The 20,274-nt window shown below is 37.5% G+C and overlaps 1 protein-coding gene across 12 annotated transcripts in view; it reads right to left on the reverse strand.

Annotated features, from left to right (window-relative positions):
* Positions 1 to 17,015, reverse strand: part of dysf (dysferlin, limb girdle muscular dystrophy 2B (autosomal recessive)) — a 96,567-nt gene extending 79,552 nt beyond the window's left edge. For 3 of the 12 annotated variants that reach the window (XM_047582154.1, XM_047582170.1, XM_047582146.1), the window contains exons 1-6: positions 10,430 to 11,016; positions 4,179 to 4,234; positions 3,627 to 3,718; positions 3,202 to 3,307; positions 864 to 987; positions 524 to 780 (exon numbers count right to left, since the gene is read on the reverse strand). In XM_047582154.1, coding sequence (XP_047438110.1) covers positions 524 to 780; positions 864 to 987; positions 3,202 to 3,307; positions 3,627 to 3,718; positions 4,179 to 4,234; positions 10,430 to 10,502 — 708 coding nt within the window. In that variant the 5' untranslated portion in view covers positions 10,503 to 11,016. Of the gene's footprint in view, positions 1 to 523; positions 781 to 863; positions 988 to 3,201; positions 3,308 to 3,626; positions 3,719 to 4,178; positions 4,235 to 10,429; positions 11,018 to 16,544 lie in introns of those variants that run through there. The other 9 variants (XM_047582139.1, XM_047582070.1, XM_047582129.1 and 6 more) reach the window with 7 other exon arrangements.
* Between the last annotated feature and the right edge of the window lie 3,259 nt (positions 17,016 to 20,274).

Below are 20,274 nucleotides of genomic sequence, written 5' to 3' on the forward strand. Positions count from 1 at the left end.
CCCCAGCAGGATGCAGTCTGGCACAGACAAACAGACACAAACAGTTTAGGAAGAACTCACAAAAAAAAAAAAAAAAAAAAACACGAAAAGCAGCACAAGGCATTGCCATGGCCTCCAAATTAACTAGATCCTAAATTGATCAAGTATCTGTGGGATGATCCACAGAGGCCCCTCCCCTCAACCCACAGGACCCAAAGGCCCCGACTAACAAAATTCCACTGCCAGACACCACAGGACACCCTCAGAAGGCCCATGTCCATTCTCTGATGAGTCACAACTGTCTAGACAGACAGGCAACACCTAGGAAGGTGGCCATAATGTTATGCCTGATCAGTGTATATGCATTGTTTTAGATTACTCTGTTTCTAGTGTAATATACAAAATTCTCCACAGGGTGGCACTGTTATCAAACATTATACATTTATTATATCTATACATAAATCCTACCTATTTTTTTCTGCTTTGTATTTGATTATATAATCAGTAAACATTTCCAACTTTTTACATCTGAATGATGACAAACCTGTATATCTTGTGGTTTATTGGGCAGTGGTTTGCTCTGATTGCTGGCACCTCTCCTCCTTTTCCTCAGCCCTCCTTGGGTGTTGTAGGATGGCGGTGAACGCTTGGGTGTCTGGGTAGTGGGAGATTCCCTTCCCTGTGACCCTTGAGGGCCGATGATCACCATGGAGCGTCCGTCGTCTGGTCCCTGTTCCTCGGCAGGCTCCACCATTATCATACTCTCTGTATCCTCCTCACCCAAAGTATCCAGAGAAATCACTGCACACAAAGACAAAACATGGAATACAGTAACACAGCTGAGACACTAATGTTGGATTTATTGATATGGCAGGTCATGTTACTTGTGACCGTGTCCAGTTCCACACTGGGGTTGTTATGGTGCAGGGCTTCTGGCTGGTGAGGAGGCTGAAAGATGGGAACTGACCCAGGAGGAGGGATGTAGGAGACCTGCAAGGTCAGCGTTGCCTAGTAGCGATAGAAAACACAATCAAATTACTACTAATTGGTTTACAAAGTTGTAACATGACTCAGGCCATTATCAGGGTTATTTAAAGATGCTATCCAGCTGAATAGGGCTGGAACATCACTGTGCTTCTTATTCATATTGAACATTGTAAGATATCTATAAGATACGTTAATTGCTCTATCTCATTTCACATACTTTAGATTTGTAGGTAAATACGTTTTCATCTCTTCTGTGCAGACTCACATACTGCCTTGCATAAGAACCTAGCCCTACCTTTCTCAGATAAGATTAATTGAAACTAAAAGCTTGACACTACACATGAAAAATCCATGAGGAACTGTTGCTCCATCTCTTGATATGCTACTGGAAAAGCAGTACCAAAGTACTTTGACGGGTAGATATTAGGAGAAATTAAAACATCTGAGAGTATGTGAGTCATCCACCTCACACATGCTTTGAACTAATGGGGCTCATGGGTTTAGGGGGTTTGATTCTGCCATTCTATATGTTTCCTTCATTATTGAAGATAACTATTGCAGTGTCAAATAAAAGGCCTCTGTTTTCTACCACAGGACAACATAGCTTGATTGATTAGCTGTAATGGTTTTGTAAATAAGACATTCTGGTCTGTGTGTACAGTAGTCACATTCTTTGGTTGGGATCAAGTGCTTTCTAATGGTTCACCAAACATCCCATGTAACAGGCGGCTAAAAAGCTTTTATTTATTGTAATATATATTTTTAAATTACAATAAATAAAAATCCATAGGGAAAATACATAATCTTACCTCTATATTAATTATTCATATAGAATAGCTAAATACTAAGAATATGATGAGTAAAACACAATGTACCGTACGTAAAACACACACTGCACTTTCTATATGATAAACACAGTGTGTGTGGTACATCAATCATTTCAACTCAACAGGAAGACTTTGTTTCGGGTTCAGGAATATAGAATGGTGTTTCAACTGCTGCTAGGAAACCTGTATTCCACCTTAATTCTATGCAAGGATGTGTCTCTATGTATTTAAAGGGAACTGAGGCTGTCAGTCAGTGCGTTTACATGCAGAGCTTAATCGAGCTATGCTCAAAATTCGACTTTTTCACTACAGCCCTTGTCCCAGTTTACATGCAGCGCAAGAAAATCAAATAACTGTTCTCCTCTTCCACACTAGGTGGTGATACGTGTATTTTCAGCGGGTTAATACAACGTTAATACGGCCTGATTTCATCCAGAGTCTGGAACACCTACTAGCAACTGTTTGCTGAGCTACTTGTCTCATATGTGGAAGGGGCTGTAACTCCTGGAGCCTTGCTGGTTGTCTGACAAAAAATAATGTATAGCTTGTTGGTCTAGGAGTCTTACTTTTTGGATGGGCCCATGAATATGTACATTTTCTTCATGTTATTGTAACTGACACAAGATGTTGCGGCTCTAACAGAGTGCAGTATGTCAAATAAGTCTTCTGTTTCCTACAACAGGAAACAATGCTTAAGTGATAAGCTGCAGTGTTTCTGTAAACAAAGACATTGCGCCCTGTGTGAGAGTAGTTATATTCTTTAGTTGTGTTCAAGAGCTTTATAATAAAAACAGTGGATTTGGGGATTTGGGTGCGGAATATGCAAGGGACATACTGGTTAATCAGAGTCTGGAATGTCCACCAGCGACCAACTGTCTGCTACAAAGTGATGTACGAGCTAATAGTTTTATATGTGGATGGGCCTCATGTTGCTGGGGTCTCTACTCATTGTCTGACAAGTGAACAGACAGTGAAAAAATAAAGAACATTTGAACTCTGTAATGAATTGCACCGAGAAGAAAAGAGCAGCTGTTTAAACATGTTATAAAAATTTGCTCCGATATATAATGAAGTCTGTATTGTCTGAGAAGACTGATGCTGGACTTTCAAAACACACAATGAACACATACAGTGCCTCATGGATGCCTAGACCTAGTGATGCATCAAAACTCATCAGAATCAACCCATAAGTCTTAAATCTAAATTAACATTTGAAATAAATTAGCTGATTACTGATCATAAAAAAAGACAGGACATGATTCAAGAAAAGAAGGAGGGACATATTCTGCTATTATTCAGCCCCATCTCTATTTTAATCACGAGACAGGAAACTCTGAGTGATTTATGATTGGTCTGTGATTCATTATACAATGAGACTCTAAATTTATGTGCTGGTGCACATATTCACCCCTGTGTTATTTCTCTTGGTGTCCAGCAGGGAGACAGTGAAGGATGCAGCCAGGTTGGGAGAGTTGAGGACGTCTCTGAGAGCCAGTCGACACTCGCCCAGAAACCTACAAGGACACAAAGGCACTTGACATGCGTGTTTTACATTTTCAATGACATTATTCTTTGTTTTCTGTTTCTATTCCAGTACACTTTGACATTTGTCAGAAAAACAAATAAGAAAAAGTTATGAAGAATCAAAATGAGAAAGGTGAGAAGATGCCTCACAAAAGAAGACATATCAAAATAGAAAGAAAATGCACAATGTTGACAGTTTGGCAGTGCAACATTCATTTGTGAATCAGAGTTCAAACAGAAGGACGCTGAACTCCCACCTGTGTTCCACCATGTTGCTCAGATAGAGCCCAAGAGGCATACTATAAATACCTGTTTCTCCCCATTTTCTCATGGTCTTTGACAACACAGTGGATGTCTGCTCCAGAGTCCAGAGGAATCCCCTTTAGATCCCATTCAAAACCCTTACAGAGAAAAATGAAACACCAGAAAATGAAAGAGGATCTTACAAATAATGTTAATAACATCATTTTCACAATTATGAGGTTCAAGTAAGATTTAGACACCAATGGCAACAATAAGGGTCTTCAGGTGGTAACCTACATGAACGACAGCTAGCAAAAAGTCTGGAATTAGTTTAGTTTTAGTGTTAAAAGTTTTTGCTTAAATTTGACAACTTCTTGTTGTCAAAAGATTGACTGCATCAGTTAGCAAAATGGCTGGTCCACACAGCTAATTTCTGGTTTATTGTTAGATCAAAAAGACATTTAAAAATAACGCTTTTTGGAAAGCTGTAGGAAGGTACAAAGTTGACATGACCCATGAGACCATAGTAAACCAGGTGAAATAAATTGAAATTGTCCTAAAAATGTTCTGATTCATGATAAAGGTATTACTGGAGACAAATAAGCAGTTTTAAATTACCTCATTCCAAACAGGGTTAGAGTTGTTTTTGATGATCTTTGTCTTCTTCTTGGACCCTAAGGCAGATGAAGAAACCATAAGAATCAAGAATCAAAAATCTTATTGTCATTATTGTTATTATTAAAGAACACTTGTTAGCTATTTTACAGCATAATACTCCATAGATCAATTAAGATTAGAAACTCTTTTCTTAATCCAATTCGATAGTAACTATCAAGCTGGTGTCAGGTGTCAGGTATTGTTGCTCGCTAAGACCCGCTGGCTAGTAAATTAGCTAGAAAAATCTATGGGAGTAATTGTTAGTAAGCTAATAATTTGGTAAACTACTATTTAAATACAGTGGTTTAGTAAATGGATAAATCAATAATAATAATTTCAGTAATGATAATAATCCCTTCAAACTTTAACTGTGATTGCCTAGAGCACCAACCATTGAGGCGACATTCATTTTGCTTATGTAACATATGCATGCCTTGTCCTAGCCTTATCGTTACCCAAAAACTAAACTTTACACAGCACTTTGAATGAGTTTGAAAAGGTGTACTGGCCAAAAGGTCCTCACATTTACAAAATGTCCTCACTACAAATATCTGAAATGCAAATCAGTCTCAAATCTAAACAACCAAGACCAAACCCTTTTCATAATGTGATCAAATTCTACTAGCTGCCAGGTTAGCTATAGTAGCTAGCTAATACTAATGTCAAAATCTATCAGAGCAGTTATTATCTAAGATGCTAATAAGATTTAGTGTTTTTTAGTAAATACGTAAATCAATAATTTTAAATGTATTCATGACAATAGTCCCTCCTAACCCCAATTGTAATTATCTTCGAGATATTTTGAGACTAACAATAAGTCATCAAGCATCATATTGTGCGAGCATTTGCGGATATCATGCACTCCATGTTTTAGCCTAATCTGTACCAAAAATCTAAAACTTAAACACCACAAAGCACTTTGAAGGACTATAAAAATTTTGAGAACTGGCCAAAAAGTCCTCACTTTTACTGAATGTCCTTGCTACAAAGTCTAAATCACAAACTGGTCCATAAAAGACAGCTGAACAAGTTCACACAAACACAAACACGTTATTGTCCTGTGGTTTCCTGTAGCATGAAATCTCTGATTTCCTTTGCATTGGGTGAGAGGTGAACCACACCAAAATATATCATCAGCTACTAAAGAACTATCCCTTATCAAACTGGGAACAAGTATTACCGTTTCCATTTGGTTTTGTACAAAATCAGGAATTGATTCAGACACAAACACAGATGTTCTTTCCAGATGAGAGGAAACTGAGACAATGACTATTGTTTCATTTTATGATACTGGTTGATTTCCATGATTTCCACCCTAACCCTAACCCTAAGTTACCACTGTCTACACAATCTAAAAGTAGACAAACAAAAAGAGATAATCCATTATACCCTAATGCAACTCTTCAAACCAGTCTTAATGGAACTGATATTTCTGAAAGACTCACACAGCAAAGGAGGTATATGCAAAATAAATTGACATTCACAGAAACTATGGAAGGTTTGAAATCTGATTGGCAGGATGATCTGTGAATTCTTATTTCTTCAGTCTTTGCTGTCTTTTATAACTCAAGTTTATACATGGTCTGAACTGTTTTAAACAGCAGCTCAGGTAAATATTTTCAGAAATAAACCCTTCATGTGATTGTTGTGAGCTTGTTCAAGTGACATTAGGTCATGTTTTCTGGAGATGTCAGAGGATATTAATTATTGGAAATATATTTTTCTAGCTTTGTCAAAAAAATGAAAAGACTTATTATTTTGGATGTGAATTCTGGGACATAAAGAGTGCTGATCAGAACTGGTTGGTCAGCCTGAGATAATGACCGTAATCATCTGGAACCAGAAAACTGCATCAACATGCCTAAACTTGAATAAAGGGATGAAATACAATTAATTAAATTAAAACATAACATTTTGCCCGAGAAAACTGTTGGGGAAATTTGACAAAACCTGGCAACCTCTTATTGATCACTTCAGCCAAATGAACATTAGGACCAAAAGTAGTGTCCCTTTAGCTCTAGTACCATAAATTTAAAGAGAATGTTTTGTAATACCAGGTAATTAGCATCAGAAACAAAGCATATTCATGTCAGAGTTTCTTGTACTAAGCACTTCCACTACCTACGTTGAAACAATATGAAAGAATTAACAAAAATATGATGCTAAAAATATCAATATGAATGAATATGATGAATGTATGAATATGTGAATATGAATATTATCACTGCTATGAATGTGAATATGAATATTATGCTAATTATGCAATGATTCAGATAAACACAAAAATGTTAAGGTGTTTCTACTGAGGAATCCTTTACAAAATAATCTATTTAGTTTACACTGACTTTAGAAACAGAAACTGAAGGGAAAATTAAAGTAAGGTATTAAGACACTTGGCTCCAGTTGACCAGAAATCAGGACACACACATGATGCCATCCACTGATTACATGCACACAATGTGAATCAAGTTTGAACTAAATTCATGTTTCACAACTCAGGTTATTGCAATGTGCAAACACACACATACGCATTTTCTCACCCTGAGAAAGGTTGTTTGTCTTCCTGTTATTACCACAGTCATAGTCCAGTCTGGAAACACACACTAATACACACACTCAAGTCAGTGCACACACACTAATACCCATGTTAAGTGTATTCCTGTTCTTAAAAAACATCTCCACCCTTCCCCAGATAGGTGGAAAGGTTACATTACTTTATGCGTGTGTTTGTGTGTTAACCACATAAAATCTTTCACAGGCTGGTATCTCAATTTGGATCACAGAATCAGGAAGTGGCACAATGTTTTACTTCCTGGTTCAGCTTGGCACATTATCTGTCATACGCTGAAAATAGCATAGCCGGTGGCCGACAGGGCTGTGAAATACGTACGGGAAACCTAACTTTAGACCTGTACTGTGTGTGTATGTGTATGGCGGTTGGTGTGTCTAGAATAGAATAGCATATCAGTGACTGATGTTTGGTGGTCAGAGAGGGCGTAGACGTGGGTTGGTAGCCACATTTCAGTCAGATTCAGTCAGTCTGGCCAAGGACAGCTGTGACTACTAACATAATTTACCACCACCAGAGTGTGACTGTGTGAGTGGATGAATAATATACTCAATGTAAAGTCTCTTTGGGTATTTAGAAAAGCACTATGCAAACTGATGCATTATCATTATTATTATTTAATATAACATCCCAAATGTTTGCTACAATTTAAAAAGATGGTCTGGAATGTCATTAAATAAGGGGGGATACAAGAAATATTGGCAACTGAACATCTTTAAAGTAATCTAAAGTGTAGATTGTTAGCTTCAAGAATGATCAACTAGTAGTCTTCTTCATTGTCTTTGACACATTGCTACGTTTATTGGTACTTTACTGCCACAAATTGTCAGTCAGTGGAAAAGCACAAAGCTGAAATCAGAATGTAAATCATACCATCATGCCCAACATTAATAGTGCCCATAACAACTAGCACCAGTGTAGCAACAAGAGGCGATAAGATGTTAATGACAGCCAAAGGTTTTAGATGTTAGGATAAGAAAAATACTTTGACAACAGGAAGTGGGCTGGTACTAAGACTTAACAAATCTCTTTGTGGTGACACCATTGAACCAAGCAGTGTCAGTGTTTTTCTTTCACTTGGAAACAGTTGGGATGGGAAATAAATAAGAAGTACGTGCTCCTACCATACGCTAGCAATTATTATGTTCTGTTGAGTTTCTCTGTGTATTTCAAACTGTGGAGATTGAAACAAAATGGCTCATGGTGGAGTTACACCTAATAAATATTGATTAGTTACTTATACTGAAACATAAAAAAGACAAGACAACACAGTAGATGGTGTAATGGAGGCAGAACAGAGGAGAATGTTCTGTGCTTGTCCTACTGCTGAGAAGACGTGAAGGAAAAGAAAAAATTTTGGACCAGCCACAGCTGTAGACTGTAGTAGTCGGCATAGTTACTGTACATTTCTGTGGAGATGCAATTCAGACTATAACTTAGGTATGGAGCCATGGCCTAACTACAGTGTAGAGCAGATGCAAAAGCAGAAACCTAGTAATTATCCCGATAATTTAACCCCTTTGTATTGTTGCATCTTGAACTACAAGAAACTTCTCACAGTTATCGGATAATACAAGACTGGTGTGTTTGTGTGTCCTGGCTATAATTAGCTCAGGACAGGGATGAAGTACCGGGTTGCCAGCTTTTATTTCTGGTTTTGATGGAGAACACTCACTGTTCCAATAACAACACTTTGGCCGGAAATCCTGCCTTTAGCAAACAAACACTGGCTGTCATACTTAATCACATATGCACATGTACATAAACATGACATATGTTAGAAAAAATAATAATAAAAAAAAAAAACAAGACAGAGAACAGTGTATATATCAGTGCTTGTTCTCATGAACAATTGTATAATGACTCACAGATACTTTTCCAACACAAAAAAGTTTATCTATCATCCTGTGTTTACTTTTTAAATTCATTTCACAAAGCAAATGCTTTGGAAGGTTCCTCTCTCCTCCCATGTGCTTCCTTGCTTCTCAGTTATCACCATCCCTAATTTCTATAAATGGACATGGTATCTGGAAGGGAGGAAATGCCCCCTCTCTCTTTCACTCTCTGCTCTGAATTCCTAACATTGTTGCAGGTCACAAAGCTCTCTGGAAAATCTGTGAGGTCAAAGGTATTTAACACATTTTGCTGTGAACTAAAAAGATACTTTACTACTTTATCTGCTTATACTTTTAGTTATTGAATCATTTTCTACAAATCAAAAGAAAAGTGGCAAAGACAGTAGCAGAGGAGTTATGTTAAATCACTTTAAGGTACCATGGTTTAATTCAAGATCCTGAGAGAAAGTGTCACTTTCCCATAATCAAGACTAAATTCACCCGTTCACATTAAAGAGGGATGATAAGAGCGTGTGTGATGATGATGGCACCAGGAAACTGTGTTGGGACAAAGGCAGGAAGTTAAGAACAGAGACCACCTCATTAAGGAGGCAGACACTAACTCATGGAAAGTAAAAGAACAAACAGATGGAAAAACAGACGTCGTCATCACCTTGTGCCAATTGGTATACTCGCAGGTTACCAGAGGTTTTTGAAGAGCCAGTGTAGTATCTCTCTAATTGTCCCTCTCTGAAATGTTGCTCAAACACTCATTTGTGTTGCTGGTGACCTTTTTGGTTTACAAGTTAACTTGTATGTTTGTATGTTTCACATCATCAGCTTCCATTAAAATTAAATGTGCAAATATATTTTATTCCACAGGAGAGCCACCTGCATTAGTGTTGTGTTTGTGACAGGCAATGAAGACACTGTAATTTTGTGCAATACATGTTTAATGCTGTTTTTAACAACATTAGCCTCAGCAATATTAGTCTAAGCGCACTTTGTCGCTCAATTATTTTGGACATTCCGATCAGTAGCTATCGCCACAACTTCATTAATAGTAAATTCAGGAAATTAAAATAAAGGAGACAATGCTGAGCTAAAATAAATCAATATTAGTTTAACATAACATTCGTAAATGTAGCACTGATTGTATTTGTGAGGTAGACTAAGTAGCTAGTTAACCCAACAAGGTACTTGATTAGATTTCTAGAGTAATTTACAAATAAAATGCAATCTAACAGGACAAAAAGTGCCAGATGGACAGAGAAATAAATGGCTTAATTTGCTAAGTTAAACTAGCTCCTTATTTGTTCTTTGTGTTTTTTTATTTATCTTTTATGTTAACAGATAGCCTAGTTTACAGATTGACTCCTATCTAAGCTTAACCAGATGCCCTATGCATATGCACAGTGTTCAAAAACACATCCAAAGACATTTTTATCCTCATTTATCCTTCCTTGTTTTTCCAGTTGTGTTGTAATTACTTTAATTTAGCTCTGAAGTCAAACTCAAGTCACGAAAGTGAAGAGGGGGTTCAAAAGTGAACCTTCTTGAATGTCTACATATTATATGAACAATAACAAAATAAACAACACCTGAATCTACAGCTGCTACCGATGTGTAAAATACATATAACATCACCTAAAACGTATTCATGACTTGTTTTCACTTCACTCAATGTGGCCCAATAATCAATCATCTCAGGGTCTGCATTTTCCCCTGGTGCCCCTGAAACTTTTTTAACCGTTTTACTGATCAGTAGCTTCTCTTCATCACACTACAAGCCACCTGAATCCTCTTACCTCTGAAGGTGACACTAGCCAGAGGGTCAGAGTGTCTCAAGTTGTTGGCTCGCTGAAGAACGCAACGTAACATGCCTGAAACCTTAGCAGAGTCCTGAATCCTGCAGCTGTAAGAACTCAGGGAGGGCAAAATCAGATCTGAAGGGCTGAAAGGTGATTTGGTTCACCAGATGAAAGGGATCCAGTACTGAAAGCACAGCCAGTTACATGACCACAGGAGGGTGACCACAAATGCTAACAAAGCGAAGACTAATAGGTGGCAAAAAAAATTAGAGAAGAAAAAGAAGGTGCCAAGTAAAACACGTTTTGGTCAAAAACATATCCAATTGAGAAGTCTTTTTCAGAAGATAAGTAATTACAGTCCCTATTTGGCAAAACCGCAGATTATTTTCCTGTTTTATCTCGCAGCATCTGTTTAGGTGGAAAACTACAAATTGAAAACTCTTCTTTTTCCAACTGGAGATGAGTCCTAAACCAAAGCTGGTTTCAATCCCACTCCGTGTGGTTGGGAAAGAAGCAATTGGCGGGCATGTCTGGAACACACACCTCACATCCAGAGGAAATCTCAACATTTCCTGTGGTCTTTTCCTCTCTTGTCTCCCAGTTGTTTCCCTCTGTTGACCAAATGTTTGCCAGCAGATTATCTTCATATCCTCCTCTGCCCCTGTCTTTAATCCCTCATTCTTACTTTGTTTGTATATTGTATGGACTGATTTCCATCTGTTTACAGTAAACTGGCAACGTACCAGTGAAGCTTTAACTTTTTCTGCCTTCTTTAACTCTGATTTCCTTCAAACACTTTATTTTTATTGGTGAACTTAACTTCCAGAACCTTGTTTTCTTTTGAGATATTTCTGAGCTCAAAACAGCTGTCTTAACCAGTCAGAATTATCGATGACTTCTGGTTTTACACAGTTCCATGGTAGCATAGTTTCAGTCAAACTTAACAAAGCTAGTTTTGGAATAGGTAATATAACATTCATTTATTTATTTATTTTTAAAAACTCAGTCTGTACATTTATTTTCCATTAATGCAAAAACACTTAGCCTAAGGGGAGGCAAAAATAAGGTCACAAACTCTGCAAATAGACACATGAATACCAGTACATGAACAGTGAAACAGCACCACCTGGAGACATAAAGCAGGATATACACACTGTGTCTAATGAGGTGACAATAAATGACTTTTGTACTCTCAAGTACAGTTAAAGTCCAGACGTTACTCCATTTTCTTGCACTCATTTTCCTTACCCTTACCTATATTGCAATTTCTGTCCCTGCAATGTTCTCTGTTTCCCTACCTCCTGTTTGTGTGCTGCTATTGTGGTCTGTGTGGTGTGCATGTGTTGAATTGCAGTTCATTGAGTGGCTTCTTGAGGCTGGCTCCAAAAGGAAGCAAATCCCCATAGACCCCCATGATAAAAAGCCCAACTTTACAGCATTATTAAACATGTTTACAGCCTCGTACAAAAACGATTTTGGTCTCAATAGTCATCTTGACACACACACATCTTGACATCTTGACAAATCCCGCTTTAACAGGAAAAAAGGGCTCCCAACGATGTGAGCCGGCTACGGTCATTTACTTTAAAGAGCCGGCTCATTCACCCCCGACACATCACTAGAAGAAACTCCACGGAGGAAAAATCTTCAAGAAACTCCAGTCCAGTAGCCCTTGTTTCAGCTTGTTAGTTTTTTGTTGTTGTTGTTGTTTGTTTTGGATATGGGTTACTATTTAAAAGTCACATACATACTCTGCATTTGCTTATCCCAGTATTTATTTGATATTCATATGTAGTGAATAAAGGCTTATTACAACTGAATAAAGACCGACATGGTCTCTTCAAAACTCTAAAAACTACTGGCTTAAAAAATAACCCAACCTATAACCCAAGGGTTAATCAACGATGGGACAGAACACGTGCTGGGTTATTTTAACCCAAGTGCTTGGGTTAACTCATTTAACCCAGAATCCTGGATTGCTCATTTGACCCAACCCAATGAGTAAACGTAACGCTATTCAGGGATTAAAAATAACCCATACACTGAGTTATTTCATTGCATTACAACTTTTACCACGTTTATATTTAAAATAATCATAATTAATGTTATAATAATAAATTATGTGTAATTTATTGTGATTTGTAAAATCAAACTATAATATAGGCCACTGCTAACTTTCATTTAATGGTATTTTTAATGACAATTTGGAAACAATCATAGTGTAAAATCACATTCAGAACTAAAGAAAATTAAAACATGTAAATAAAATAAATAAAAGATAGAATAAATAAACACAAATAAACAAAACACAAATATATTCAAGTTTACATCAAAACGGCATTTCCAAATCAAAACTCACTCACTCTCAAACACTCTCTAGACCAGGGGGCCAAACTCATTTTAGGTCAAGCGTCACATTCAGCCCAATTCAATCTCAAGGGGTGGGACCAGGAACACAACTGCATCAGAAGATATATAAATATACAAATACATTATATACGGATATAAATATTCAATAAATATTCCTATAGATACAATAAATGTTCCTAACAGAAAAATGGTGTCTGAGGTGCTCTTTACTCTCCTTCTGCCCAGTCACTCGGATCCAGACAAAGTCACATTTCAACAATAAATGAGCAGGAAAATGAAAGAACCAGGAGTCGGGTCAAATTAACCAACTGGGTGTTCAGCTACAAATGAAGCACTTTCAACCCCATTGAACCAATGCAAAACAACCAGGCAACGTGTTTATAGTACCTGAAATAAACCAGAAATATGACCCAGCATGAACAACCCAGAAATGTGGTTACAGAAACAACCCAGCAACTTTAAGAGCGAAGTGTTCAAAACAAGACTTCAGTGAGGTTGTACAAACCAATCATTAAGAAAATTAATTTTCACAAGGACTTAGTCTCAGTCTTTAAGCTTAATAACCAATTATCTTATGTAAACCATGGCCCTATCTACCCAGCTTGTAGTACAAGATAAATGTTTCCAGTCTGGAAACTCTGGAGTCTAACTGAATGCATGAAAGTCACAACAACAAACAGTACTTGTTCTTATCAATTGTTTGCACTGATGTTTATTATCAAGACAAGGAAATCCACTCAGAAGGCAAGTGTTGGAAAATATTCAGGGTGTGGAAATATCCAAAACCATTAATTTGCAGGGAACTTAACTGTCAAACAGCATATAATATAAAAGTATGAAGCTGAGGTTGAAATCCTGTTCATTAAATGCATTTGAATGCTTTCACATGATGAACAGTATTTTGGTTGATTTAGTCTTAGGTAAGAACCAGGGACATAAGAAAGTACGTCATTGTATAAATGAGGGTAAATGAGGGGAATGTGTTGTAAATGTGAAATTACATATGCTAGACTTTGTTGTTCTTGAATCTGTCTCTTCTTGACAATAACACGTCAATAAGGCTAATTTAATAACTTTTGCAGTTTCCAAAATGTTGAAGACGCAAATAAATTGTTCATGAATACATCTTCATGAATTGTCTGCAATTACAAATAGTTATAAAAGTTCACATGCAGTTGCTTAAATGTCCTATACATACTTTGCAACTTCTTCTTCCAACATTGATTGGATGCTGTTGATATGAATGTTTTTTGTGTGTTACTTTCTTTGCACTTATATCTGTGTCCAGGCTTTCTGAGCCATTAACATTAATCTCTGCTGCATGTATGTACACCATGACCCCATTAAGCACAGTAACCAAAAAAATTATTAGTACATCACTCACGCTGACTTTGTAAGGTAGTAGCGTAATAACGCTGTAATATCTGCCAATATGAATGTAGAGAAACTGACACAGGATTTATATCATGAGAACCTATTATCCTTTTTAGTGATAAAGCCCACTCTGTGTCTTTAAATCACCCAAGAGCCCCTGACAAATAAAAATAAACAGAAGTGATCACTGATAGCTCAAACGTAAAGAGTTACATTTGAGCTAACCTATCTAATCAGCCGGTCTACTAGCTTTCCTTCTTCAAAAGCTTTTAAGTGTAATCAGACCTGAAATGAAGGCAATGATGCAGCAGTTTTTTTTAAGCAGATGCAGTAGAAATGGAGGTGAGGCTTTCAGGAGAAGCAGATGAGTCAAAGCATAATCAATATCCGATTGCAGCCAGAGACGAAAGGGCTGGTAAAACATACAGGGTACATTCTGAACAGCTGTTCTGATCTTTTCATCATTAAGCCCTAAGGGGTTTTGTCCCACCAGTAATGGAGAACCATCCCACACTCAGAATATTAGGTATATAATTTAATTAAGAACATGGCTCTTTTGAATACTCACTTCTGATTGGTCAATCACCAATATTTAGCTGTGTTTATTTCTTGTTATACCATGGCTATGAGTCATTATAATCTGATTCATTCAAATGATTATATTTAGAGTGTAACTGTTCATGATTTGGAACAATGGCTATACACTGATCAGGCCAAACATTATGTCCACCTTCCTAATACTGTGTATGTTTCCCTTATGCCTCCAAAACAGTTGTGATTCAGCAGCGAAAGGACATGGGCCTCCTCAGGGTGTCCTGTAGTGTCTGGCAACAGAATGCTGTTAGTATGGGCCTCTGTGAAGGAGGTTTGTTCCAGTGCATCCCATCAATAGTTAGTCAGTTTGGGATCTAGTTCATTTGAAGGGCAGGTCAACATCTTGTGTTGTTTTCCATGTTTTTTGTTTTAGTTGTTCCCAAACCATTTATGTGTGCATCCTGCTGCAGATGGTTGCTGCCATCAAGGAGTGTCACTGGAGGTGGGGGTGCCTGGTCTGGTCTTGGTGGGTGGTACATATCGAGCATAGTAACATCCACAAGAATGAATGCCGGGTCCAAAAGTTTCCCAGCAGAACACTGAACTGTCGCAACCTGGTCAATGTTATTTACTTCTCCTGTCAGTGGTTTTAATGTTGTGGCTGACTGGTGTAAATAACAGCTTTTTAAATTCCATCATAATCTACCAAATCTGTAAATCTGAGACCAAATGGACTCTTTAAATCAGTGAAGTCACCAAAAGAGAAGCACTTATTTATCCTGATTAAGAGATCAATGGACATATTTCACGTGTAAGTACAGCATATATGGTAAACTTTTTGTAGAATACACTCAATGCATCTTTTGTGCATGAACACCTCACTTTTTCTAACTTGCTTAATCTCAACCTCATTTTATCAATCCGCAGGTCACAAGAGATTGTGGGTGTTAAATCACATACTGCAGGCACTGCCTTATATTGCACAGGGAAGCCTTTGTGCACAGGCATAGTATCATGAGTTCATGACACACTTAATCAAAAGTTCATCAAAGCAAAAACAGATCAGATACACATTGAGTCTGAACAAATTGTGCAAGACACTTTTTAAGAATTTGTAAAATCAGTAGAATAACAAGAAACAAGAAATCCTAGGTATCTACTAGGTGGACACCAAAATCTACTTATTGGCTATTTGTTTGCATGGTGATATACTGTAATACTAATTACATTTGCAGGCAATTTCATTTTGGCTGTGAATCAAGAAAAAATAACAACTTCCTTGGGTAGTCTAGAGCTGCCAGCTCCGCGAGACAGCCTGTATTGCCTTTGCTGGTCCAGAATTTTGGAACAGATCCAAATGGGACCATTCCCAAACTAAAATTTACAGACCCAATCTGTGGAAGAGCATAGCCCAGCCAGATCAGACCCAAACATAGCAGAACCAGATAGGATCATTAGAATCAATTCAAGAAGTGGTTGACTTGAACACAGACCATCTTGTATGATCAACTGATTGTATCAATCAACATATAAGGCAGGGGTGATGGCAACAACATAGTAAAAATAAGATAAAACATGGAAGACCATTTTATATGAAATAAGAAATTTCTTCCCCATCAAAAATAAAACATGAATACTGCACACAGTGACACACAGTAAGCCCCACCCCCTGCGCCTCTCTTTCTGTCTACGCGTTATTTTCAGCGCCCTACCCCACGACTGGTGGAGGCTTTCCAGCACTAACCTCTCAGCTGTTTAAAGAAATGTTGTCAAGCTCAGATTGAATGGAAACACACACAGTTTGTACTTAAATCACAGACTCTTTGATCCATACCTTCATAGGTGACACCGCAGTAGGCATCACTAATGTCGTCATCTGGAGTTTGTAGACCCTCTGCACAAAGAATAAACACACGCAACATGGCTCACACACAAATGCAGCCAATCTTTGTAATCCCAAAAACAGACAGACTATGGTCCATATATGGCAGTCACTATTTACAAAAAAAATATCTTCAAAATGACAGCATATCCATGATAATAATGAAAGTGTGAGACAAACATGTGATAGAGAACAAATAAGGACTGAGAGAGCGACTGGTCTAGCTGCAGCTATCAGCTGTCTCACTCGCCCACCCCTCCATACTCTCTCTCTTGCTCTCCCTCTCTCTTTACACACACACACACACACACATTTAGCATGGTGCACTAGCTGACTCATGCACACACACAAACACGCACTGTTCTTTCAATCACACTGGCTTAAAGAGCCAGTAATAAACACACACACGAAACAGTCAGTGACTTTTACCCTAAAACCAAGGTTGTAATCCTCAAAATATTGTGTGGCTCAGACAAATGCCCCCACAAATTCAGCATAGCCCCACAACATAAACACTCCCTAAGAGGTTTGTTTCAACAGTGTAATGAAAACAAGGGCACACACATAGTGGAGCTGTGTCTAGGTCACACATGCCACAACTCCACCAGCTTACACCAACACACGTGGGGAGGACAAAAATTTGCTTGCTGACGCAGATTTTTTTGTCTCTCCAGACAATCATTTTGTTGAATATTTAATTTTATTTAGCATTTACACTTAACATTGCTTTATTGCTAGCATTATTGGACAAGTAAAGGAAAGATTTTCAGAAATTTTGTATTTCATAAAAGTCGTATATGAAAGTTAACATTTTATAATTTAGTTTTCTATGTAATTCACTACCACATAAGTGGATATTATAACTTACATTTCAAGTGATAGAGTGTGATATGTGTTTGTAAATGCTGTAAATGTAAATGCTGATATTTTCAAAGTCTTTGCATTTCCTACATGGTTGTTAGCTTGCTAAACTGTTAGCTTTGGAGCCTTTGGCAGCTAGTCTAGCAGCAGTGTTCTCATGACAGTCTGATATTGAACACCAAGCAGATGGTCGAACAGACGGCCACTTTAAGGTGTCCCACACAAGTCCAACAGTCGTTGGCAGCAAACAAGTCAGTGTTGTGCAGTGGTGAGAGAGATCTCTTTGACTGGCTGCTCAGTTTAGTGAATGAGTCCCTGGAAAAGAAATTGAAGTGACAAAAGCTCTTTATCTTATCTGAATATTTAAATCCAAAAAAATAATAAAAAATTCCAGAACAACATGATCGTTTAGAATGTGTAGACCAACTTACCAGATGATTCAAAAGACGGTCGCCCTGTACGCAGATTTCTAGCTAGGTTCTTAGATCACAATAGCCTCCCATCCAACAGTAGCTCTTCCTCTTTTCCCATTTGATTGACAAATAAAGACTGCCACCTGCTGGTCTGCATTTTTCGATTTTTGAACACTTAAAAGATGAGATGCAATGGACATATCCTAATAATATTTCAGAGTTTCAGAAAACAGCCACATACATTTTCACTTGTGTGGTCAATAGCAAGAAATTGATGAGGTTTAGGCCACTGGGGATATCAGCAATTTCCTCTGGCATATAAAATGACAAAAAAATCTACGTGAGACCAAACTATAACATACAGTATTACTTTAGTATCCACTTCTACTGTTTCTGAAACAACAAACACACAATAACCTGTGAACTTGCAATGACATGCCAGTGAGGAAAAATGGTTCATGACGAATGGTTCGACCAGACTGTAATCAGACATAGGGGGATTTCTGTTGCTCACCTATTTATAGCCTGACCCAATGGGCTACAGCCATCTTCACATTTAGAGTGTGTGTGCTTACAGGAAGTATGCCAACAGGATAAAAATAAGAAAGTGGACCTCACCAGTTGCACAATATATGCATCCATGCTTTAGCCCTCAAGTGCATCTGTGTTAACCATGATGTGACGTATATTACCAATATGTCAAAGCAGTGTGCAATACAACATACTTACACAGCATTTTCTGTATTTAACACTTAGCCCCTTAGACGATTAACGACAAACACTAGCACCCACAGAGGACAAAATTAAAATAAATAAATAAATAAATAATAATAATACACACTTTTTAAGATCTGTCATGTCACCAGTTTATGAGCGTGATGCATATACTATCAAAACTATTTCAAGAAAGATGTTGGCCCACTGCTGCCAGGTCAGCAAAATTGGTATAAAATTAGTTAGCTGGCAATATCTGGAAGAAAAACAAACAGTAGTCGCATCTCTTAATTTTAGCATTAGCATTTGCCTGCACTAGTTATCTTCATCTGCTAAAAAAGCTTTGTGATAGGTGATAGGCAGATTGTACTTTGCTACAAAATGAGCTGAGAGGAAATAAATAAAAGAAATCAGCTGCCACCTTGATGAATTGCAACATGTGCTTACACTAGTTAGCTTCGGCTGCTTAACCCATTTAATCTCACTGGCAACAATAGTTGCCAAACCTTTTTTTATTTTTAGCCTTTTTTAACCTAAGTTTGACTTTGTGTGGCTAATTTAAGTTTTAAAATGAAAGAATGGGGTGTCTCCTATAACTTATATCAATATCATGTAGCTAGTGTGAATGGTCACATTACTAGGCCTCTTTACTTATGGCCTACAGTCAGTAAAACAAGAAGCTTCTTCTGTGTAGTTTGTGTAAATTTTTGATAAAGGATTTCTACAATTAATGCGCCTCCATTTATTTTTGCAAACAGTTACGAACTTGAATTGAGTTCATTTTTAATAATTTTACCCCTTTTCATAAACAATGAATTGGTCTTTATGGGATGTTTCGTTATTTTATTTCAAGATTAAAAGTTGAAATTAAACAACACACAGCCTGTATTACATTTTCTTCTTTTTTAACAGAAGGTGCCTTAGGGACAGAGCAGTGAACAATGGTTTAGGTTATTTGACATTTTTAAAGCTAGCTAACACAAACGGTGGCTAGCGTTAAAGCACTTTATAAAGGGGCATGAAACGGAACATACACCAACATAGTAAAAGTGTACATATTTTAAACGTAATGCCGAAATAAAATATCGTAAAAAAATAAGTCGTTTTAAAGAAAGTCAGCTTTTAAAATGCAACCATTATCTTGCCTCAGTCCAGAAGAGTATAGTCCTAGGAACAGCCAAGATACTGTGCAGGACCCTAGCTTCAGGAGGACACAGATACCACCCCCTGAGGGTGAGGGATATATTTTATTTATTTAATTTATTTTTATATATGTGTGTGTTTGTTGGGGACTGCAGATGAAATTTATTATGTACTGTTCATTAATATGCACTCTCCCAACACGATAAATCAATAAATAAAATATATAATCCAAGCTACTGGAAGGCTGAGGCTGTCCAATCATTTGTGCTCAGAAGCTCTGGGCTCCAGCAGACTATGCTAATCGGGTATCTGCACTCTTAATGGGGAGCTGTGAAGTAGAGGTTAGGTGTGCAGGGTCCATAGCTAACCCCTAAATTGCTCCTGGGCGCTGTCTACTTGAGACTTCAGCCTTCTGCTCCAACTGTATTGTGTGAACAAATGGATGCGTCAAACAGAAGGAACTAATACAGTGTTAATGTTATTTTTATAATTACAACAATAACTGTGAAATGGACTTGCATTGTTGCAGCATCCCACCCACCATCATTACA

This window comes from Mugil cephalus, chromosome 1, assembly GCF_022458985.1.
Source record: "Mugil cephalus isolate CIBA_MC_2020 chromosome 1, CIBA_Mcephalus_1.1, whole genome shotgun sequence".
NCBI classification, from domain to species: Eukaryota; Metazoa; Chordata; class Actinopteri; order Mugiliformes; family Mugilidae; genus Mugil; species Mugil cephalus.